Source organism: Haplochromis burtoni, unplaced genomic scaffold, assembly GCF_018398535.1.
Source record: "Haplochromis burtoni strain Fernald_Lab_line unplaced genomic scaffold, NCSU_Asbu1 Contig_24, whole genome shotgun sequence".
Classification (NCBI taxonomy): domain Eukaryota; kingdom Metazoa; phylum Chordata; class Actinopteri; order Cichliformes; family Cichlidae; genus Haplochromis; species Haplochromis burtoni.
The window spans coordinates 2,025,777-2,044,279 of NW_024582385.1; the positions used below are offsets into that span (position 1 = coordinate 2,025,777).

Below are 18,503 nucleotides of genomic sequence, written 5' to 3' on the forward strand. Positions count from 1 at the left end.
GGAGCCGAAGGGTCTGATGTACTACTGGGAATAGTATTGGGTAGTCTAGAAAGCTTGTCTTGTCTTTTGCCTGTAGACTCAGTGTAATCATAAGCAGAGACGTGTTTGTAGAGATGAAGAGTACAGAGTCCGAGACTCCTCCTGTTAAAGGGGACACTGATGGACAGCTGCTAATGCTGAGTTAGCGAGTGGGTGAATGAGGAAGCGCTGTATGGCCTGGCAAACTGACTGAAGTCTGTACTATGAGCCGGTGTCTGCACTGCTACTTTGTAATGAAACCACGTGGATGTCTGAGTCGGTTCGAGCCGCATAAACACTTTCAAATGCTGAAGTAACATCAACTTTTTTTTATGAATCTTCCTGCCGTGTCCTCCTACTTAACCTCTTTCTACCTCTCTTTACCACACTCGCTGGCTCGCTCACTTTCCCCCTCGCTTCCTCCCATGCAGTCTTTTAAGCACCACGGCAACCTTCTCGGAGGGATTGGTTGCCAGGAGACAGGATTCGCTCCCCATTGTATGCTGACAAAGGTGGCGGTGAGGTGGGGGGGTTACAATCAGCAGGACTGTGGAGAGTTGGAGGCCTGTGGGACTGGCGCTTTACAATTACGGGTGTGTTGGAGACAGAGGCTGGGAGGGACAGAGAGGGGGATGAGTGAGTGAGATAGTGGTAGTGGGGGGGTACAGGGTGGAGCACGCTGACACCCTAAATTCCTTCTGCTCATTCATTCCTGGTCTCCCAGTAACCATGCTGGGTGTGCTGCGTCAGACAGTGAGTCGCTCACAGAGACGCAGACAGCCACGAATAGTTATTAGGATAGACTTTAATTAGCCAGCATGCACTCCCTCATTGCTCAGCTCTCCTCCTACATGCACACACAGCACGCATCTTACTACAATGGCAGACTCTGAGCTCAAGGAAATAAATCTGTGGCTGGAGTCTTTGCATGACTGCGTTTACAACCAGCCCATTTTTCATAGTTTTCCTTGGAATTTAATGATGGCCTTCCTTATCACTCGATTATATTACCCTCAGGGAAGAAGGCCTGTTTACTTTTGCTCTGCTGCTGTTTCTCTTAATAAACACTGAAGCTCATCCTATATAAGCCGATGATTGTATGCAGCACCGCTGCAGACTTTGACCTCAGTGAGATCATATCTGTTCTGATTGTGGTGTTTCACATCCTGAATACAGTATATGTTGCTCAACACTGTGTGAGCTACAAACAGTGTGGCGTGCCTTGTGACATAAGAAGGCATTTTTTTTCCTGTTGGTAATGTTGAAATCATAACAATGAGCTCAACTGAGATGTCCTAGTGTATTTCTAATACACCCAGTGGGTAAATATTATTCATTTGTGGGCTTAAAGGCCCTGAAAACCTCTTTTCACACTCACGGCTCAGTTAAAGTTTTTATGTATGGGGCAGATTCTTGTCAGTGATTGAAAGAAGATGGGGCCCAGCTAACGTGATGCCATATGCTGTGTGCTGTCGCACTCACAAGTCCTGATGTAGCAGATTGTCTGATTTTAAAGATGTTTCAGAGCTTTATTTTCAGCACATGCTTTGATCTAATTTGTATTGTCATTTTTGGGCCGCATCAAACAACATGTTAGCATGCGGCCGTGAGTATGTGCATGAGCTGCACTGTTGTGTGCATGTTGTGTGTACATGGAAACACGGCTTTAATCAGACACAGGTGAAGCCAGTAAACTGCTGCATCCCTACTTGTGACATTCATCATCATCATCTATCACTTTTAGAAAGGTAGAAATCTCCCGTGCATGCTGCCTCTTACATCAAATCCAGTCTGTTTTTTGCTTTCATTAAGTCTAAAACTGTCATTTACCCGCGAGAGATCTCTGCTGGCGACCTGAGCGGCGCCGCTTCTACATACGCAGACTCTGCTGTTAGCTACAATAGCAGGAGGAAATAAAAGCTCAAATTCACTGCAGCTCATGGCAACTAGACCAACAAGTCTATTGCAATATGGCAAAACTCATGGGCACACCCCAGCTCTCATTGTTTTATGTCTAAATGAAGCTTTGGAAAACAGTGACATGGAAGAGACCCTTGGATGACACTCTGGCGCTTCAACAGATCATTAAAGCTAGTTACGTTACACATTTAATGTCTGAAAAGGGCTTATGAATACTCAGATTACCTTATTTGCATTGCACTTCCTCTACTGGAGTTTATACTTCCTGAAGCAGGATTAAATGGATTTATATCATCGTTGGGGGGAAAGCTGTGTCTGCATGTTGGGCGTGATGAAGAATTAAGAATACACTACCTGTGTTTTCTTTATCATAACATATTCTGTAGCCTATCACAGAATATGTTGTCATGGAGGTGTACAGGCAATCAAATGTGTCTGCCCGTTGAAGGTAAAATATCCTGAAATGGCATTTTTTCTCATTTGTGTGGTGCGTAATGAAAAAGGCCTCTAGCTGCACTGTAATTGAAACAAATGCTACCCAAGGCTCCAGATAGCTGCCATCGATTCAACAGGTGCGTCATTACTCATCAGAGAAAGCAGTCGCTGCGATAAACCATTCCAGCTGATTGTTTTTCTCTCCTCTCTAAGCAACTTTAAAATGTGCTGCAGCTTCTTTAAGTGTTTGATGAATCGACACGGCGTTCCTTAATGCAGATGCCAGGCTGAGTATCCGCTTTGACAGTGACAGACACACATCTAGCTTTTCTCTATTTTGCTTCCCATTTCTCGTGCTTCTGCTGAAGGCGGCGGATCGTTCCCATCAAGGGCATCTGTCAAAATCTGTGGGCCGAAACAACCAGCTGCAGCCCCGGTGGCCATGGGAATAAAACTGAGCTTGTGCTATCATATCAAGTGCTCACATTCTCTGAGCTTCAGCAGTAGTGGGTTGGAGTCAGATTGTCACACTCTGTATGTGTTTAAGTTTCATTCTTTCGTCTGCCACAGGGGCATGAAGCCACTGAGGGACGGGGACTTGACTTGTAGCTAACGCTTTCTTTACCTTGAGAGCCTGGAAAACATATTTCCCCTGCAGTGAGCTGTCTCGATGTTAGAATTGCCACATCAGATATCCTGGTTAACCCTACTGTATGATGACATTGAAACGTCGGGGTTAGGCATCCGCGATCAGCTGGTTTGGATAACAGAATACTTTGAAGGTTAAACGATGAATTGTAGTGGTCGTAGTAACCCTCTATGGCACACGATGCACTGAAACACTGTTTGTTTGCTACATCTACACCTTGGAAGCTGATTTTTTTTCCTTCCTTTGATTTTAATTTTTGCTGTTAATGTGTGTAAACAGTTGCCAGGTTTGGCTGCTGTTCCACCAAATACGTGTGCAGATTAGTCCGCTCCATCTGTCAGTTAGTATATGAAAGGAGCTAAAATGAGATGCAGATGTCGCTATGGACCCAGCAGATACATTTAGTTACATGTGTTTGATGCTATTTTGCAGTATTTTTAAGTGTAACACGTTTAAAGCACTTTTTCGCAGCAACATATTGAGATAATTCTTTTTTTTTTTTTAAGAAGTTCTCCCCCTGCTCGTTGGTTGGACGGTGGCAAGCTGTCAGAAGGATTTTAATACATTGAGGCGGCATGTGACAACTCCATTCTCTATGGGCTGTGCTCCTGCTGGAGCTTAAATCTCTTATTGAATAAAAAATCTTAACCCAGATGATGTCGCCCTGGAAATTATGTTTATTCATTCTAAGAATAAATGCTTAAGAGGCTGCTTCAGTTTGTCGTTATTATTATCACCATTCGTTCAGCTAAGCTACGATCTGCTGCGTTAGTCTTGCTTTACATTGTGCAGATGTAAAGAATATATATATCTGAGACAAAGAAAGATACAAACATGACATGAGTTGTAAAGAACAGAAAAGCAAAAATTTCTTTTGCTGTTTTATATTTATTTTTTGTTTTTCTGTCAGTAAATTTAAACCCTTTATGCTGTGATGCAGTGTTTTTAGCACAAGGCTTGCTCTCTTTACTGAAGCTTAGTGCAGTCACCCTTATCACAGACTCTAAGCTCTTTGGTCTCAGAATAAAAACTCCTGTCCTAATCATGAAAAACATGCTTTATTCTCATTTTTTCTTTCAAATGATGTTAAGCAGAATATAAAGTCACCTCCAAAACTGTCAGTAAGCTCACAGTTAACAGCTCTTGCAAACGTAGTTGTCCTTGTGTTATTGTATATGTTGCCGTTTGTGACTTTAATTAATGTTCTTTGCTTCCAGGGTTGACCTCAGGTCTAGAGATCACATCATCTTCAGCATCTACGCCCACGGAGGTGGCCAGCGGACAGAGCGTGAAGCTGGATTGCCAGTTCACTCTGGCTTCTGAAGATTCTGGACCGCTGGATATTGAATGGAGCTTGGTGGCGTCTGACAACCAGAAAGACGACCAAGTGGTAAGTGTTTTAAAATGAAAATATGTGTGTGCTGTCCTTAATTCACGACGGCCTCTGGGCTATGAAAAGAGCTTGGGAAGCTGTTGAAGCCCTGACAGCACGTGGAGATCCTCCATTTAATGGCAGCCTCGTTCAGTGTTTAAATGTGAAGCCATGAGGAATATTAACTATGTCTGAATGAAAGAATGCCATCACTTTAACAGATGAAGCCAGCGGAGTGCCTGAAACAGCCTTTAGAGATGGTTTCTACTGTGGGACGGTCCTCTCCCGTGGCTCTCTGCTCTGCCACCTGTCACAAAGCTTTTTCATCCCTCTCTCCTTTTTTTCCTCCTTCCCTTGCGTCCTATGGCTTTTTTGTGAGCCAAATGTTATAAATGGGTCACAGCCTCATCATTAGGCATCTCTGTCCTCCACCCACTGTTGTTTCTGTCTGCAGTCCCAACCAGCCCCCCTCTCAGTCAGGTAGAACTGACTGTCTGCACAGTTTTGCCTTTAACTCTGTTTCTTTTTGCTGTGGCTCATTAGCTGGAGTGTGGGAGGAAATACACGTTCCTAGTATATTTGTGATTGTCATGATGAAAGCTCATTGCGAGCACTTTCAGCATGTCTCGTTTTTGTATGAACTGGCCTCTTCCTTGTGTCTGAATACAGCTGCAGAAATACATCAAATATCCCCAAAAAGCCTTTGATTCCACAGTTTGTCTTCATTGCGTGCCATTTTGCTGGCTCCAGTGTCCACATGTGTTAATGTTTCCAAACCTTTGGAGGGATTTGGACAAGTCGGACGTCTCTCTCTGAACATATTTGTTCTCCTTGACCTATCAGATTTTTCTCGCTACATACGCACGCTCAGATTTGTGTAGCCGTTAACCAACGTGAAGTCGTGCGCACAGTAAATTCTTTGTAATTAGTGGCGTGTTAACTCCAAATTGCCATTTTTAATATATGTGACAGTGTTGAATAGAATTAGGCCAACCTGCTAAGAGCAAAGCTGCCGGGCCAGTCGGAGCAATGAAAGTTTTTAGCCAGAGGCTCAGAACCTTTGCTCACCTGAGCTGTGGAAATCCAGACAAAGGGAAAGGCTGCTGTCAGATAATATTTTTAAATGGAGAACTAGTCTGTAAGATCAGGACACAAGGCCGGGGTTGTATGGCATGTGTGGCATATGCCAGTGACCTCATTTGAAGCTTTTGTTCACATTAATGTGCTTTATGTTTGAGCTTTTCTCAGCATCGATGTAGTGGCAGCGCCTTTTATTTGACACATCCTACATATCGTCAGGATCTTTTTCAGGGTGGTGAAGCATAGCTAATGCATCCTGCTTTGTTAGGCCTCAGTGTGAGATGCCAGACATGCCTACAGTATCAGTCATTTGCATTTGGCTCTCATTGCCTGGCTACAGAGCTGCTGAAGGGAGGGCGTGCCCTGACTGAGTATTCACCACCAATGTGAAAACAACAGAAAACAATTACGAAACCTGATGTCAGCAGAGAAAGAGCACGCAGCTCTATCACACAACCTGCTTCCTTTATCTTTGAGTGTAACAGCAGAGCCTTTTGTTTGTTGACGTTATTGAAACGGGAATTTCTGTGTATTGAAGGGTTTGTGTGTAAAAATGTGACAAGGTTTGGTGAAAGTTGAATCGTTTCTATTCAGAGGCTCATGGACGTGTTTTGTTGGACATTTTCAGGTAGAGGTTGAGCGCTAACCTCGTGAATCGGTTTGAGCTCGTCCCCTGAAAGGTGGCGGCGGCAGCACGTTGAGCCATCCGAGTCAGCAGCCTCAGTGGGAGCGCAGAGACAGAAGGGTGCTCCCCTTCAGCTATGCAGGTTGTTTAGATCATACAGGTATTGCTGCTGTGTGCTTTGCCTCTCAAATGAGCTGCAGCTTTTCCTCTTTCACTCCCCGAGTAACAGCGTCACATGACGATGATGTCATCTCAACGTGTGCTCCGTGAAACTGGCCAGTAGAGCTCTTCTTACCTCTGCAGCGGCCTACCGTTCAGTCACATTGAATGGTAGGCCAGCTGGCGATTGCATCGTTACACAGCCTACCTGTTGTGAGATGCAGCACTTCTGTCCTTCTCCAGCTGGTCTAGTCATTTGCCCTTTATGGTTTCATGATCTTTTTTTTTTTATTATTCTCAAGGTTATTGTGCAGTTTATTTCTTTATTATTTTAGCTGGAGGTGTGCATGTGCATAAGCACTCCCATCTGTGAAGTAGTTGAGCCCAAGTGAGAGCTCTTGTCTGGCTGAGCTCGGGGCAATTTAATTTCCTCTTCACCGTGGTCTCATCTCGCTCATCTCTGTTATTGCTGCTGATGTTGTGATCCCCAGTGAAGTCAGAAGGATAGGTTTTCCTCCCCTGAGAGCCAAGAGGAATTTTACCACAATTACCTGTTTACATGGCTAATACGTACAAGATGAACACAGCGGGCACTGCGAGTTCGCCTGTCTCGAGAAGCCAGGCGTCCAGTTGGGAATTGAGAGGCAGGGCGAGTCTCAGAGAGGCACATTAGAAGCTCGCTGACTCGTTCCCTTTGTTTTGCGCCTTGTGCTTCCTTTCAGTGCTCTGCTTCCTCTGATAGGTTCATTATTCCTCCTCTCCTCCTGCCACCTTAACTTTCTCTCTGCTCGTCTCCACTCTGGGGTATTGCTGTGTCTGCTGTTGATCATGGCACAGAAAAGCCTGCTGATGACTGTCTCCATGGAAATGTGTAGAAGATGCCAGCGTCTGTGAAAGAGACTGAAAATTCTTTTCATTGTTTGTGTTTCTTGTAGCCTCTGTTCTTTTTCTGTGTGTTTCTGTTCCCCCCTCCACTATCTGCCCACTTCTAGCTACAAAGCCTCTCATTAGCTCCACCTGGCCTTTATTTCTAGGCATTTCCTTGCTGCTTTCAAGACCCAGACAGTTGTGTGCGTGTGTGTGGTGAAGTGGTTGGATAGAATTGGGAGCTTTGTTGACACAGCAGGTGTTGATTTAGCTCCACAGTGCTGGCTTTGTTTGTTCCACCTTCATTCTTCTTACGCACAGAAAGGGCAAAACAGCAGAGGCTGGCAGGCTGAAGGGCAGCGCAGAGATAAGAGACTGTCCTTTATTGCTTCTGTGCATTTCAGCTGGTTCAGTAAACAAAGCCAATGCTTGCAGGAAGTAAACAACTTTCGTCTCAGCGGCTTTGTTCACTTTCTTTTTCTAGCAGAGTCTGTTTTATGTTTTCTTTGGTTTAAATGTGAATCTTTGCTTTATTTCCAAAACAGATCATTTTGTACTCTGGCGACAGAGCCTACGAGAACTACGACACACCCGTCAAAGGTCGGGTCCACTTCAATTCGCCCGATCCGAAGAATGGCGACGCCTCAATCAACGTTCTAACGGTGAAGTCAACGGACACCGGCACCTACCAGTGCAAAGTGAAGAAGGCCCCTGGTGTCCGCAACAAGAAAATGCAGCTGCTTGTTATGGGTATGTGGGACGCTCACATTAGCATCAGGCTAGCAGTCCTAGCACTGTTTTTCCCTCACAGGGTCAATTCTCTCTGCCTCTGCTGTGGAAACGCAGCAGATCATACGCCCTTTGTCCACTTTGGCTGTTTTGATGTAATCCCTCCTAAGAGAGCATGACCTTCCCTGTGGCTGTAGAGCATTGCCCCTACGCTCGCCGCGATGGTGTCTAAAAGGATTATTCAGACATTCGAAAATATTTTTTTCTGTATTTTACCCATTTTAATACCTGCTTTGTACAATTATAACGTCAGTCAGGAAAAGTTATGCTTTTCCACTTAGAAACCTTAATTAACGGCTGAGCTAGCGACAGCATTGCTAATTAATGAAAAATTCCACTGTTACAAATCAGGCTGAAAGGAAGTGAATGCGCTCAGCTGTTGTTTTTATTGCACAGAGTGAGATGGGTGACACATCATAGTTGTATAAGTCAGACGATTCAGTCCCGAGGCAAACACACTCACAGTGGCCTCACTGGTCAGTCAGGCAGCTAAATGATGTTGAAAGTGAATCGCCTCCCGAAACCAGCTCGCTATTTGCATGTGGGGAAAAACAGCCTACACGTGTAACACTAGTGCGTGTGTGTGTGTGTGTGTGTGTGTGTGTGTTGTGGGATAAGCTGTGTATTTAGCTGCTGTGGAAGCTCTGTTATCAGCACAGTTTCTGTTCTAAAGATAGGACGAGCTCCAGAAATGGCTGCCTCTCCCGCTGACGCGATATCGTGAAGAAAAGTGAGCGCACCGACTAGCTCAACCAGAAAAACACGAGTTGGTGAGAAGCAAACTTGTGATGCTGCAGCACAAAGCAGTTCTCTAATAAAGGGTGAATGCTGCAGATAATTTGGCCAAAAAACGTGGCAGCATCTGACTCGAGAGGCATCGACGAGGCCTTCGGGGAGGCAAACAGAAAAACTTAGTCACTGCTTGAGTCGTCGCTAATACGTTTGACTGCGCATATGCTGTGATAGCTTCTCCTGCCAGCTATGCTTCTACATTTTTCACCAGTGAGGGAGATTTTTAAATTCTCTTTTGTTTGAAATTTTGGTTAGTGTTTGAAAAAAACAGCCTAGTGTCGTATGAAACAGGCTGCATGCAGCACAGGCAGTGGTTGATCTTATGATGCATGAACCTGCTGTGTTTTATCCACCTGTTTCTACAGATCTGTTACAGTTACACTGCCTCCTGTTAAAGTATTAACGAAACGTACGCTGCTGTTCTAGCTATCCTCCTTATTTTAATCATTTGACTTGTTCATTCTGAGCTGCCGTGGATAAGGGCATCGGCTAATGAATAAACATGTAGTGAGGCTGAAATCCGGATAGCTTTAGCTGCGAGTGTTTGTGTGTGTTTGAGAGACCGCTCGAGGCTACAGGAGCTGACAGGCTGCTAGTTGTTGACCCCAGGGGTAGAGGATGTTAAAAGGAGAGGTGAGGACATCTTGCCTGCTCTGCATTTTACCTTGAGGTTGATGTTGTCACGAGGTGGATGGTCCCCAAGAGCAGGGCAGACGTGCACATGTGTGTCTGTGTGCATGAACATAAGCCGACCTGAGTATATCTACTGGGTTTTTGCCGCGGTTTGTCACGATCGCTGCCATGCGCGCACACATGCTCACACCTGCAGTGTACATGGTGTCCAGGTGCTGTGCACAGGGTAGCATGCCTCGTTGTGTATTCTCCTCCGGTTGCAGCAGGACATTGAAGTTAACAGGAGGAGAGTACCCACCTGCAGTTCAGCGCTGCACGTCAGCATCTCTAACAAGTGTTTCTGACTAGGCCCCGCCTATGCTCTCGGCAGCCAATCACTCGGCCCTGCCCGTGTTCAGACAATCCTCATCACATCCAGCTCAAAGCTCAACAGCTGATCTCATTAATTCAGTCTGCCTGGCCCGCGAGTCGCTTATATTTCACTTTACCGTTCCACATTTAGCAAAGTTATTTGTGAAGCGGTGCATCTCCTGTCTGTAATGCATACCAAGATCTGTTTTTCTCTTTCCCACACACCTTGTGCACGTAATAAATCTGTTCATTTAACGCAGTAGGGCCGCCTGTATCGCGTTGTCTCTGTGCTCTTCCAGCCTCCTTTTGACCTCATCATTCAGGAGAATGAATCGGCTCAAAGGACAGAAGCCCTAAAAAAAGAGGAGCTGTGCGTTTCAACGCTCAGATGTGTCGACTTGACTTTCACCTTTAAAAGACGCTTTTAAAAATGTCATAACTCAGTGACATTTACTGTGTGTGTGTGTGTGAGCGAGCGAATGTGTGTCTGCAGCAAAGTGCAGGCCAGAGACTTGGGAGCCACGCAGCCTTGGCGTCCATCACTCTACCATCTGTCCATTAGCACCTGCTTCATGTGTGCTCTCCTGCTTTCTGTTTTACCCCCTCTAACCTCGCCCTGTGTGTTTATTAGATCGGGAGGGGCACTCAGTGCTGTCAGTGTACTGTTAATCCTTATGGTTATGCCTGCTAAGCTCCTCCCTTCCCGCCTGGCACCTGGTTCAGATCTGTAGAGCCCCACTCCAGACGCCATTACAGCACCGTGAAGTCAGCGTCCTGACAGTGAACACAGAGCACAGTCTGTGGCCTTAGATTTCCTCTGTCCAAACATTACCCGTCACTTTCTCTCCCTCCTCTCACTCACCGCGTGTCTGGGCTTGTTTTCGAATCCGTCTCATCTCTTACCAACACCCCGACTGAACGACAGCACACGTGTGCTTGCGTGTCCACTGACGCAGCGCCTTTCTTCCACACGATTATCCTGAGTGACAGCTCTTAATAACAACAGATGTATCAATTACTCTGATTACTGCTCTAATTTGTCAGATGGGCGCTGCTTTGAGTGAGGGAGGAAACTCAACTTTAGAGCTACACAATACACAGACGCACACTGTAAGATTGGAAAATCACTGGGTTGGCTTCCTCTGCCTCTTTGCTCTCCACAGAGAAGCCGTCCAAGCCCAGGTGCTACACTGAGGGCTCCACACATGAAGGCAAAGACGTTGTGCTGAGGTGCACATCTGATGCAGGAAGCAAACCCATGAAATACAGCTGGGAGAAGACTACTGGCAGCAAAGTGCTGCCCGCCTCCTCAGTGCTGGGTAATGCAGCTTTTTACAAGGTCAAACCGTTTAAAGGTCCTGCACATAACTGTTTGTGTTTAACTCTGTCATTTTTCACTGTTTGTTTAGATCCTGTGTCAGGCACAGTCAACGTGAAGAATGCATCTGCCAGTGCATCTGGCACGTATCGCTGCACCGCTACCAATCGCGTTGGCGCCGAGCAGTGCGTGCTCGATCTCAGCGTGACAGCTAGTGAGTACCCAACCGTCTTAATTAGTGTCTATTCAGTCCATTTCACATGTAGAGCTTCCTGTATTCTGGTGTTTAATGATCAGGTTTGGAGTAGTCGGAGCAGAAGTTTAAAAGGTTTTCCCAAGGTTATACCTCGTGAGCTGCCCTCGCTTTTAGCACAGCGTTTATACCTACATCAGGGGTGGGGAACTCCAGGCCTCGAGGGCCGGTGTCCTGCAGGTTTTAGACGTGTCCTTGATCCAGCACAGCTGATTTAAACGGCTATACAACCTACTCAACATGTCTCGAAGGTCTCCAGAGGCCTGGTAATGAAAACATTTGATTCAGGTGTGCTGACTCAGGGTCAGATCTAAAACCTGCAGGACGCCGAGTTCCCCACCCTGACCTATGTTAACAGTATAAACCGCAGTGGTCATCAGTAACTGTTAAAAAAGGAGGAAAAATCAACAACTTGTTGGAATCTTTAGGATGGTGAATATGACGACGTGCTATTTGTTCAAGACAAAAACAGGTCACCATGGCATTAAAATGTATTTCTAACATAATTATAGATCGATGTCATTCTTCCTCTTATCAAGTTGTAGAATAGTCTGTAAATCTTTAAAACACGGGGAGGACGTCAGTGATGTAAATCCTATATATAAACACTTTGCACCATAATTGCTGTGCTTATTTGCTTTGTTGATATTCAGTAAAAGTTGCTGATTTTATTACTGATCAAATAATCTTCTTGCTTACAGTACAACTGTTACTCATTCTACTGACGCTGTCCTGTTTTGCAGTTGAGTCGGGCTTTGTTTGTTTGTTGTCTTGTTTTTATTGGTTTGTTCTTTTTAAATGTTAGTGTAAAAAGTGTTTGTGGGAAAACTGCTGTTGCTGTAGCGTGTGTCACTAGATTATGAAAAGTTTTCCTCAACACACAAAGTAAAGGTGAGTGCATGAAAAGCCTCCAAGGTTATTATAACAGGAAACGGATTGCCAGGTCAGCAGGTCAACCATCAGTCAAGTGCAAAGTCTGATGAATTCTGCCTTTGAAAGACGGAGTATTAGAGCGACGTGTTGCTGCCGTGCAGGAATGTGGAGCCTTCATTTATGATGTTATTAGATTTCTCCATCGCAGCTTTTGTTAAATCTCACTGAGCGTGTGTGTGTGTGTGTGTGTATGAAGTACTCGTTCTTCTGATCGTCAAACACCACGCTATGGTTTTGTTTACATTTCACTGGAAACCCAGATGTGCTGTCAGCAAACACAGTTTCCATCACATGGATGCCAACAAGGATATTTTGTTCAGTTCAGTACGTTTCGTGTGTTTCATGTGCTTTATGTGCCTGATTAGGATGACATGCTCGTTATGACTCACGAGTACTCTGCTACACCCAGCACCTTCACCCTCTCCTTTCTTTGTGTCGTCCAGTCCCGAATACTGCCGGCATCGTCGCGGGATCCATAATCGCTGTCCTGTTGATCCTCCTCATCATCGCCATTATCCTGTTCTGCTTCTGCCGTGCCCGTAACAGGAAAAAGTACGAGAAGGAAATCTGCAACGAGATAAGGTACTCGATGAGATTTGGCCCTCAAATGCACACAGCTCCAATCTGATGGATTAATATTTTGTATTACTGTCTAGTGTTTGGTGTGAGAGGTGGAGCGTGTCAAGGTTACGTAATGTTGGATTACAGGGGGCGCCAAAAATGCCATAGGTAACCTGTGATTATTGGTGTCGGCTCAGCGTGTAGCATGATTGGTAGTCATCCACACACACACACACACACACACACACACACAACAACCGTGGAAATGGTTTTTATCTCTCAGCGTTTTTATTTTTTTTACCCCTCCTCAAATAAACAGCTGTGGTAATCAGTTTGAAAGCTTTGTTCGTTCTGTGCGTCCTGCTTCGTGTTGCTGCCGGCTGCCCTCCCCCTCAGCCCCCCCCCACCCCCCCCCCACCACCACCACCACCACAGCCACCTACTCTAACTCCCCTCGACGTCCGACTCTTCGTCCGGCCTGTGGGCTCTGCACCATCGCTCTGCCGTGGACTGAATCTGTCTTACACCACAATGTGACACCGCTCGCGCTGTAGGACACAAAGGATTAGACCAACAGTCCTGTCTCGCACACGCAGACGCACATTTGCTGAAACGCCACAGCATGAAAGTACGGACTAAACAAGCGCCGGCCCCTCAGGCTCAGTTTGATTGAGCATTTAACTGGATTATTGCTGCTTATTAGCTGTTAATGTGGTGGCAGAGGGAGTCGAGGGCATGGCTGTGTTTGGATGCTCGGCTCAGTCTCTCCAGGCTTTCGCAGTCGGCGTGACTGAGCTGCGGAGACGATGCCTGACCAGCTGACTTCAATTATTTGCCCCTTATTATCGAGTCAAGTCATGTTTCATTTCTAAATGACTCGCAGTCGATTCGTTATGTTCCTCGCTGTTCCTACCTGTGGACTTTCTCTTGATTTGCAGGGCATCACAAAATCATTCTCAGTGTATTTGACACCAAGTCCATGATGACGAGTTTCCAGGTTTGTTGTCTAAACGTGCTGCTGTCTGTTTCCCCCCCTCAGAGAGGATGTGCCCCCTCCCAAGAGTCGCGCTTCAACTGCTCGAAGCTTCACTGTGGCCAGCCAGCGCTCCTCACTGGGCTCCATGTCGCCTTCCAACCTGCACGAGTATGCCCTGAAGCCTCAGTACGACAAGATTCCCTCATCAGAGGAGTACGACAGGCCTCCGAGCCAGGCTCCGGTGCTGCCGCCCTCGGCCGGCAAGATGGCCGGCTACAACCTGAGTCGCATGGGGGGCATCCCTGTCATGGTTCCTGCCCAGACGAGGGACGGTTCAATCGTCTAGCAGATCGTCTTCACGGGAAAGGACTGTGCAAAGAGGGGATGGAACGGAAGGAAGCGGGACAAAAGCTGGGATGGATGCACTCGCCTGATTTTTAGCTCTTTATTATTTACATACGGGAATATTCTCTGCTTATGGAGACCCGGCTCTGCTGTGGTGCTGAGAAGAGAATTTGAGTTGTGCACAACAGAGTAAATGAAGTTTTTATCAAATGCAAAAACATACAAAAAAACTTTTATGAATTTTGTCTCCTGGACGTAAAGTTAGTGTGGGTATAAAGCAGACCGGCAAAGTAAATATCTATTGTATATATGCATGTTTTTTTGTTTAGTTTCTGTCTCCTGTCTGTTTTTTAAACATACATGGCCCCTGCTGTAGAGTTGTACTGTATGTTTAAAACAGATCCAGGCCCCTGAGTGGCCTGCTGTACAGCTGTATGCATGCATGTATAAAATTACAGCTGTGTGTGCGTGAGCGTGTGTCTGTGAGGCAGTATAAGTTTCTCTTTCATTTGCTTTCTTTAAAATACTAAATAACTGTTTGATCCAGTCTTCACTCCTCAGAGACGCTCGTTAGGAGGAAAGTCACAGATCTGGTTTAATCCCTGCACCAAGTGCACCGACTGCTTATGTGGGTCAGCCGTTTTCTTTCCAACGCTTCTTCTGTTGTTTGAATTGTCCACTGTGGGGTTGGCCGGGGATTTGAGGGTGGACAGGATTGGCTGGCGGCGAGGGGGAGGTTCAGCCGAGCAGATCTTGTGATTGGGTGTATTATTGCTTCTTGAGCGAGCTTGAAAAGGAGCAGTGTCCATCCCCCAACTCTTCTCCAGAAAACTTTGAAGAGGTGTAGAGAAATAACGGAGGCCGCTGGACAACAAGGTTCACTGAGCACTCGGCACTGATTATGTTTGACAGGCCTTTAACCACCCGAAGGACGAGTAGGCATCCCGAACGGGTTAAACACCAAGTTTGAATTCATTGGTAGTAGCTCAACCCCCTCAGAGCTGCCACGTATGCAGTCCTCTGTATCTGAGGTGCATTACAAGGAGCCTGTATCTTAATTAACCTTCTCTGTGTGGTTAATGTGAAACCTTTTGTGGCTTAATTAAGATGTTTTTTAATGATGTAAAGCAGGAGGAAGACAGTTCCCACACAGAGAAACAAATGGTGAATATTCTGTGTGTCTACGTTATAACCGGTCCAAGTTTATCTTGCTCTCAGATCCTGTGAACGTTGGTGCAGCCGGTCGGTTTAAGTTGCCACAGCGACGTTGGTTATTTAATTCCCATTCTTCCACCATTTGGAAGACCAAAAATCTCAGCTTCTATTTTCTAAGAAAAATAAAGGCAGTAATTTAGCAGGAAAAGCGTTTCTTTTCACTCTGACGCCTTATTGTACTCCTCGTTTTAGCCTTACACCTTCTCCTCCGTTCACTTCCTCACAGCTCAGTTATGATGACTTCTATCGTGCCTTGGTTTCCCAGTTGAGTTGCGTTGTAGCGCGTCTGCCACTGGTACACCGCGCCGTGTGCAGTAACATCGCCCTGCATGGCCGCCAGTGCCACGACATCAGAAGAACAATAATCTATGCGCAGCCTGTTTTGTACCTTCTGTTGTCCCACTCCCACTTGCCTCATACGATTTTTCCCACGGCTTGCAAAACCTTTACGACTGTCTTAAACCTATTTTTTTATTCCAAAAACATGATTTTGTTCTTCTTTTTTTTAAACTTCATTTTAAACCTCAGTAATTGATGTGCTTTTTAAGAAAAGAGACAAAACAGCTAAATGGCTCTGGCTGTACGTATAAATATTTTGTCAAACTAACCCTATCTAATCGCAACAAAATGAAAGATGTAAAGACGACACTGTCTATGTGGATGTTTGTGATGCTCTGCTGTGCTTGACAAATCTATATCTAGGAGGGGGTTAGTGCAGAGAGCGTGTGCGTCAGGTTTTCGTGTGTGAATCCCAGTATCTAAGAGGAGGTGACAGCTGTAGAAAAGTCTTGGCCCCTGGACTGCAGATTTGATGTAACACCAAGAAAAGTGAGATGTGGGCCTGTCTAGACAAAGAATTACATCTGTCAGATCTACTTAAACACTCTTCTGTGTGCAGGTTTGTGTGTGCGAGAGAGAACTGGCTGATGTGTTGCTGAGGGGAGTTTGTTGTGGGCCCTTGTAGGATTCTCTTTAGACCCTTCACCTGCTGGCAAAGTGTACAGAGGGGCTCCTGCTACTGTCCCCCTCTGTGCTCACAACATTAATAACTAATATTACTAACCGTACTAACAGTAGCTTTGAAATCAACCTGCTAATACTATATGAAGATCTACTTTTGAGGTTTGCACATGCGTGGAAACCACTTTTCTTTTTTGTGTGTATCATTTGTGCTTTATTTTTGAATAATAAAAGTCCATGAAATAAGGAAACGCTTGGCTGTTGTCGTTTTTTGTTTCTCTGAGCACTAAAACGTTTATCTCCCGTCCAGCAGCGCGCTCACTGGGGACCCGGTCTCCTGTCCAGCTGATTGTGATTAATTTCAGGCAGTCGCTGAGTTCCACCCCTTACACCAGGTGAGGTGACTTTCTAACCGCTTAATGACCGCCATTAGTCAAAGAAGCAGGCAGGCGGCGATTGCGCCTGCCATTTCCACTCCACGCCGTTCGAGCTCAGAATAAACACGCAGAGGTTGGAGCCCACCTATTCTGTGCGCCACTTACATCGACTCATCGTCACTCCCTGGTTGCGCCGTTCGGTCTCTGGCATCTTTGCCATTTGTTTCCGTGTTTGCTTACATTTTCAATTACAGCCAATTTGCTCCCTTAGTTAATGTGGTGGGTAATTACGTTTACTGCAAGCCTGCACTAATCAAACTTGTGCAAAATTTGCTTCCTAATTAAGTATGCTGAATGATGTGAAACGCCTGGTTAACAGCTGAGGCACACATGTTGGTGTCGCGTCTTTCTGTTGCAATCACTGTCCTCAGCCTCTTTATACACTTAACATGCTGGTGATCTTGACATGCGGATGGATCAATAGATGATTATTAGCCAAAGGCTACACCGCGTGCAGGCTGTGGACAGGTAGTCAATAACCAGACTAAAGCACTTAGCAGCACTGCTAAGTGGACGTCCATCGCTGTAATTGGATGTCGGTAACAGATAGGGCCACGGAGCATTGATCTGTGGCGAGTCCGAGTCTCCCGTGGAACCTAATAGCTCCCCAGCAGTTGTGCACATCGGGGTGTGTGCAGCTGCACTGATACCAGCGCAATCTCAGCCACCTTTACAAATGGATGTGACTGGATGTAATGGCACTTTTATGGCTGCGCATTCCAAACATTCATTAAAAGGACATTAGTGATGTGTGCTAGTGCACGTGTAGAGATGAGATTTATGGACTAAGCGCTGTTCTCTCATTGAATTAATGTACAAAGAGTCATACATCATCAGTCTCCTCCAGCCCAATATCCATTTGTAGCATTTTTTACCTCTTGTCCTCATTCACATAGCTGAGGGGAGAGAGTGGTGGTGCACTGAGCACCTGGGGATTTGTGCCTGCCTCCCACTTCCCCGGCCCTCCCCCCACCTTCTGCCTGGCTAAGGTATTAATTGTTTGTACAGATAAAGGAGGCTGGTACAGCAGAAAAAAAACACCAAAAAAAACCTCATTGGTTCTCCAGGAGGGTTTCCTTGGCAACCTTATCTGGTTGTATACAGTCTAAGCTGGCTGCTAGAGGGATGATTTATCTGCCTGCTAACAAAAGAGGCCTCTAAAAGCACAGGTCTCATCAAAGTCGCTATCCTGTCTCCTGTCACAGACGCTAAGCTTTCTGCCATTTTTAGAAACCTCCCTCAGGTTGGGAGAGGGTTGCAGGGGGAATTCTGGGCCGGATGGTGGAACATGCATAATGTGAAGAGTCGGCTCCATCGGCACAGCAGTACATTAAGTTTTTGGCTCAGCACTCTTAGCACTTTGGATGCAAAAATGGCACACAGATTATGATGTGAAAGTAAGCTTTTACAGCCACGTCGGATGAATGACTGAGGAGTTCAGCCCTTTTTGGACGTGGCCTCCCTCGCGTTTTGGTCTCTATAGTATTCTGATGGATACAGAATCTGGATTCTTCTTGATGTCAAAACGGGAAGCTTTAAGTCGTACGTGCAATGCTGCAGCACTCTTCAGAAGCTTTTAGCTTCACGCTCTAAATCCAGCACCTTCTCATACTTTAATGGTCATAATATTAATGTCACACATGTGGGATACTGGATGTGAAAATACACCTAAATAAAGCTGACAGCCTGAACTTTCAATGCATGTCACCGTGCCATGTCAGAGGAACGGGAAAAGGAGGCGCAACATCAATTTTCCATGCAAACAGCCACAGCTCTCAGCCATATGTCGCCTTGAACAACCCGCACGCCGAGGCT

At 45.8% G+C, this 18,503-nt stretch overlaps 1 protein-coding gene across 1 annotated transcript in view; it reads left to right on the forward strand.

Moving 5' to 3' along the window:
• cxadr (CXADR Ig-like cell adhesion molecule) overlaps window positions 1-16,328 on the forward strand; it is a 37,108-nt gene extending 20,780 nt beyond the window's left edge. Inside the window, exons 2-7 of the mRNA XM_005926799.3 lie at window positions 4,240-4,412; window positions 7,671-7,875; window positions 10,854-11,009; window positions 11,100-11,222; window positions 12,638-12,776; window positions 13,795-16,328. Coding sequence (XP_005926861.1) covers window positions 4,240-4,412; window positions 7,671-7,875; window positions 10,854-11,009; window positions 11,100-11,222; window positions 12,638-12,776; window positions 13,795-14,077 — 1,079 coding nt within the window. The 3' untranslated portion in view covers window positions 14,078-16,328. The remainder of the gene's footprint in view (window positions 1-4,239; window positions 4,413-7,670; window positions 7,876-10,853; window positions 11,010-11,099; window positions 11,223-12,637; window positions 12,777-13,794) is intronic.
• Window positions 16,329-18,503: the final 2,175 nt, after the last annotated feature.